This window comes from Phallusia mammillata, chromosome 6 (assembly GCF_965637545.1).
Source record: "Phallusia mammillata chromosome 6, kaPhaMamm4.hap1.1, whole genome shotgun sequence".
Taxonomy (NCBI): Eukaryota; Metazoa; Chordata; class Ascidiacea; order Phlebobranchia; family Ascidiidae; genus Phallusia; species Phallusia mammillata.
In genome coordinates, this window is record NC_137257.1 from 10,486,627 (window position 1) to 10,492,023 (window position 5,397).

Here is a 5,397-nt window from a genome sequence, read left to right on the forward strand (position 1 = left end):
CTTGATTCGTTTGTGTTTGGGAGACAATAAGGTATAAAATAAGCGACCAAATTCTATTGCGCGAGCGGTCATGACTCTGTTATTTCTGAACTCGGTATAATATGGTGTGACTCTTTTTGACGGTGATATGTTTAAAATTTTGCCATGTGCTTGTGATAAATGTAATGTGCTTTCTGTTTCTGGTTCGGCCTGTCGTTTTGCGCGGTCAGACACAGAAAACAATTTGAGAGATTGAGAAAAAAGTCAATTGTAATAAATTGTAACTGAAAGTTAGTCGTGATATCAGTTAATTTTGCTTTTTTAGCCTCCTCTTGTATTGGTAGCTTTTTGGCATTTTGGATTCTGCATCTACACGTGCGGTACGTAAAAGAAAAAAAACAACGATTGATGTATATTTTATATCCGACTCCATCTCTAATTATTCCTACGCAAGATATAAACTTTTTTGATACATTTTTAAATTTGTGGATGCAATTGGTTAATATTATAATGTCTCATGGTCGAATTTGAATGCGGTTTTGTAAGATTTTGGATTACCTGAATTATCAGTACGAGTGAAAGCGTATGTGCTAAACGTCGGTGAGGTGAGATTGCTATCTGAGAAGAAAGGTCGAGTAAGTAACCATTAGTGTCTAACATTATGAATGAATATGAAAGAGCTAGAGTCGAAGAAGACAGGTGAATGCTACATTTTAATAGCTGTTTTTGTTCACTTTCCTGTAACACATATCTGATTTAGTTCTGACTCAACGTTGACATCAGACTCCGAATTGAGAGGAAAAAGAGGAAGGTGACTTGTGCTTTTACTGCTTTGTATTCATTCTATGGCATACAGCAGGGGTGGGCAACCTTTGTTACTGTAGGGCCAATTATAAATGTCAAAATTGGATCGAGGGCCGCACATGTGCATCACACAAAGTGATTTTGCTTTGTTTCTTACCAAATATGCTTAACTACAAGTATAATTCGCATTTGATTCTAGCCAAATTTTGCCAGATTGCAGAAAACTAGCATCAGGCGCATTAATCAGCTCAAAAAAAGACATTGTTGTAAACTGTGGTTTTTTTACATGACAGGAAAAGGCCAAAAATCACCAGTGACAGTAGCGTTTCTGAGAGGTATGTAAGCAATATACAAATGCACAAAGCGTTAATGTGTGAACATGTTGAAATATTTGTTCATTAGTGCTGGTTCAAGTTCTTGTAGTTCCACTGAAGAGAGTAGTAAAGAATCTGATAGTGAAGGGTATGTTGATGACATAGTAAATTTGTTTCTCCTCTTAAACTTAACATGCATTTAGGAAAAGTAGTTTGCTGGAAACTATTGCACAACAAAGAAAACTTCGTCAAAAGTAAGTAGTCATATCAGAATGGAATTATGTGCGAAATAATTTAATTGTTAGAATCATTTGCCTAGCTAAATGAATCATGTATTAATTTATTTGATTGTTTAACTAATGGGTGTTATGTGTTGCAGAAAACATTCCTTCTCAACAAGTGCATCCTCAAGTTCTTCAAGTGGATTGTAAGTGACAGGCTGAAATAATACAAGTGTATACAAAACAAAAACCCCTAATGGTAAAAAGTAACTTTGCCATACATTTTTATGAATGATTAATCTTTTTCTTTCTTAATTTTCATAAGTTATACTAGGTATAGTACAACTTATCACTGGTGGGGTTAAATAGATCTTTCCAGAGTGATTCCTGAACTTTTTAAGCATGTGTCTGATTTACAAACTACTTTATCATTCCGCAGGTTATGTTGCAGGATAACATGACAAAAGTTGTCCAAAACGCTAGTTTGCAACAAAAAATAGATTTTTAATGTTGTCATGCCTGCTTGCAATCTGTTATTAACCCAGAGAATGTTTGTAGTTTTTAAATTGGAAATCTCTTGCGGAGCACTAGTGTGCCAGGGGACACAGTTTAAGAATCACTGCTTTGCAGGTTGACTTGCATAAGTGATTGTTAGCAAAACAAATATATTCATAAATATATGCTAGACTTGTCTCTGTATCTAACTGGAAACAAATGTGCAATATGTGATTTTTTGTCATGCAGGTCCTGCTCACCAATAGGCTATAAAAGGTATGTGGATTTTTTCCCCATAAACTTTGTACATTATGATATGACTTTGCAACAAACTGATTTCAGGAGAAAAAGGCATTGTCCATTTTGCTTCAAGCAGTATGTAAATGTTACACACCATCGAAAAAAACATCCCGAAGTAAATCAAGAACTATTTTTTTATGACAGCTTTTCGAAAAAAAGTAGAACTGGAAGTTACCAAAATTTTAGGGGATTCATTTGCTACTTGTGTGGTAGAGGTATATATGGCTTGAAAAGTCATATGGCTAGAATCCACCCTGAGGTCACACTTCCGCTAAGTGTTGCAGAACAACGTTCAATACCAAAAATATTAGAACTTAACGACATATTAGAATGCTACAAAGAGGAAATTGTCCATGTGGGATTTGGTAAAAGAAATGAATGCTGCAAAGAATCAGCTACTACATATTGCAGACAGATCAGAGCCTTGTTGGACAACGATTTGGAGAACTTAAGATTTCCAGATAAAATTTACAAAAAATTAACAATCAAGGCAAACTGCAGTGGAAGAGACAGCACAAGATACACTTACCTTGCTACTTTTCAAAATTTTTTGCAGTATGTCCAGATATACTATAGCAAGATTTATAAAAGGGATGTCAGAAAATTGATTATTCTTGTGAGTCAATGGATGGCAAGGCAAAGAAGCAAAAAAGAAAAACGAGAATGCATAGTGAAGGCGAATGCAACCAAAAATTTAAAAGATTGCCAGTTTCCAGGTAGTGCAGTTGTTGAATATGAGAAACAAGAAACTGCACAAAAGGCAAATTTACTAAGGAAATCTGAGCCTGGTAGTTTGACAAAAGAAGATACATCATTGATAGTATCTGATTTATTTCTAAAAATAATTTGCAAGCAAGGATGCAGATCATGTGTGCTAACAGGCATGACTCACTCAGAACTTCGCGATGCTGGAGAAACAGAGAACAAAAACTTTTCAATCATGGTTTCAGATCAAAAGGAAAAGAAACGGCAGGGGTGCATTGTACTATCTCACAGTGAACTACAAGAGTTAAAGTGCACCTCTGTTCATTTGTGGAAATATCTAGGCCTAACACCTTCAGCAGAGGATAAAGTATTTCCATCATTAAAAGTGCAAAATCAGGCAATTAAAATGCAAGCTTCGGAATTTAATAAGCTTTACAAACAAATAAGTTTGTTTTGTTTTAACAAAGAAGTAACAGTTACTGACACTAGGAAATTAATTACAAAAAAGGTCAGTAAAGCCCCCAAAACAGTTCAAGCAGCTGTGGCAAGAGCTGAAGGACATTCAGTTGAAGTGGCAGAAAGGTTTTACAACATCACTGACCCGGGAGAGCTAGTGGAAGATGCAAGACAAGCATTAAAATTGTTGTCAGAAAGTAAGTAGTAAGGATTCAACTTTTCTATTAAAGCATATGTTTTATACCAAGCTGACAACTAAATTTTACAATTATCAGTAAGTGTGTAAAAAGTTTGTTGATAAACATACAGAAACGTTTTATAACAAAACATACTAATAACAGTTTTATTTGGCAAAAAAACTTCTTTTGTGAAGCGATATTGTGCCCTTTTAACAGTTGTAATTTTGGTAATTAGTAACTACAAGTAAAGGGGTATTTTTATGATGTCATTTTGGTCAGATGTAAGCTCTGGAGGTTCTGCTGATGCTGATATTATGAAGACTGGAGGACCTGCTGATGTTGATACTATGAAGGCTGGAGGACCTGCTGATGCTGACACTATGAAGGCTGGAGGACCTGCTGATGCTGACACTATGAAGGCTGGAGGACTTGCTGATGCTGACACTATGAAGGCTGGAGGACCTGCTGATGCTGACACTATGAAGGCTGGAGGACCTGCTGATGCTGACACTATGAAGGCTGGAGGACCTTCTGATGCTGAAAAAATGATGAGCAGGGGGGCGACTCATGCTGACCATGCAAAGGCTACAGGTAAGAACATCAAATTAAGAAAAAAGCCAACATCATAAAACATTTAACCACAAATTAAAAATATTTGCAGATTCAATTCGTGTCAAATTCCTTGATGACCAGGAGATTGTGGATATTAACAACATAAAGGACATTCGTTCAAAGCACAAAAAGAGACTGAAGAATTTGCATCAAATTGTGCTGGGCGATGAAATAAAAGCCAGATGGGCTGATGGATTGTTTTATCCAGCAGTTCGAATCCAAAAATGTAATGTTTACACTTGTATTTTATTAAATCAATGCTAAGAATATGGTTTGTATACCAGCCAAATATTTACAATACTGTACATGCATTTTTAGGGTCAAGGTGTGTTGAAGTAGGCCATCGTTTATGGTAAAGGGTAATTAAACTATCATAATTTCATTTGTTTGGGTGAAACTTTGCTGATGCAACATCTTATGGGGTGTTAAGGTATTTCAAGGATTGGTCATTATACTATTGGCTGCTATCAACACTTTTTTCCTGCCCGCTACCATCTTAACTGACTTCGGTACTCATCACATCAAACACACACATACAAAAAAGATTTTGCATTAAAGCTTGCATGTTTTATTACTTGTCTGTGGAACTATGCATTTACATAGAAACATAAAATATATAGTAGGCCGGCCAAATACAACTGGTTTGATTGAATGTATTTAAACCACTGGTCAAACTGTAACATACCTTTATTTTTAGATTCACCAACCAAAGCATATGAATCTGATTCAGAAATCAAGAAAAAGAAATCAAGAAAAAGTCTGTTTTAGTTACTATACAGCAGTATAGTACTGCATGGTATTGTTCTTTTGTTTTTATATTCGTTAATAAATAATACAAAAAATGCAAATGACACAGACCTGATTTTAAATTGCCAAGACACTTGTGTTGAAATGAGATGAGTTTATTTTGGTAAAAGGTGACCAGCAGCAAAAACATTTCTTAAAAAACACAATACAAGGCTATTTGCTATTGTAAACGTCGTGCAGAAAGTACTTAAATGTAAGTAACAAATGTAAGCTATTGCCAGGCATAATATCAAGTTTGTAGAGCAATTTGCCAGAAGAGCTCTACAACTTGGTAAGTAACAAATTTTCTACGAAGTGGAAACAAATTTGTTTCGAAAATTATTTTCACGAAATTTCCCATTTTTGAGCTCTTTATCGACATCGAGCGAAAGCAAAATTTTCTGAGCAAAAATTCGTTTCGAGTTTACGGAAACAAATTTTTGTTTGGCAGATTTTTTTGGCAAATTTGTTTCGAAAATTTGCTTCGAAAACGAATTTCGAAACAAATTTGGCCAAAAAAATTGTTTCCGAAACAAAATTCGTGAT

The 5,397-nt window shown here is 35.1% G+C and overlaps 1 protein-coding gene across 4 annotated transcripts; it reads left to right on the forward strand.

Annotated features, from left to right (window-relative positions):
* The first annotated feature begins 236 nt into the window (after nt 1–236).
* On the forward strand, nt 237–4,913 carry LOC145233504 (uncharacterized). Of its 4 annotated transcripts, XM_080098240.1 has the most exons (11): nt 240–678; nt 740–790; nt 1,077–1,118; nt 1,186–1,245; nt 1,301–1,351; nt 1,477–1,524; nt 2,063–2,089; nt 2,156–3,471; nt 3,733–4,044; nt 4,115–4,291; nt 4,763–4,913. In XM_080098240.1, exons 1-11 carry the CDS (start codon nt 641–643, stop codon nt 4,831–4,833), a joined length of 2,193 nt encoding a protein of 730 aa, XP_079954366.1. In that variant the 5' UTR covers nt 240–640; the 3' UTR covers nt 4,834–4,913. The 4 variants fall into 4 exon arrangements, with proteins under 4 accessions (XP_079954365.1, XP_079954364.1, XP_079954367.1 ...); XM_080098238.1 differs by having other exon boundaries at nt 239–678; nt 2,063–3,471; XM_080098239.1 differs by lacking the exon at nt 1,186–1,245 and having other exon boundaries at nt 237–678; nt 2,063–3,471.
* Nucleotides 4,914–5,397: the final 484 nt, after the last annotated feature.

Coding starts and splice junctions, on each gene's coding strand:
- LOC145233504 (XM_080098238.1), top strand. CDS start 641: ATGAATGAATATGAAAGAGCTAGAGTCGAAGAAGACAG. Junction 1,352..1,476: donor CAAAGAAAACTTCGTCAAAA/GTAAGTAGTCAT, acceptor TATGTGTTGCAG/AAAACATTCCTTCTCAACAA. Junction 1,525..2,062: donor TCAAGTTCTTCAAGTGGATT/GTAAGTGACAGG, acceptor TTTGTCATGCAG/GTCCTGCTCACCAATAGGCT.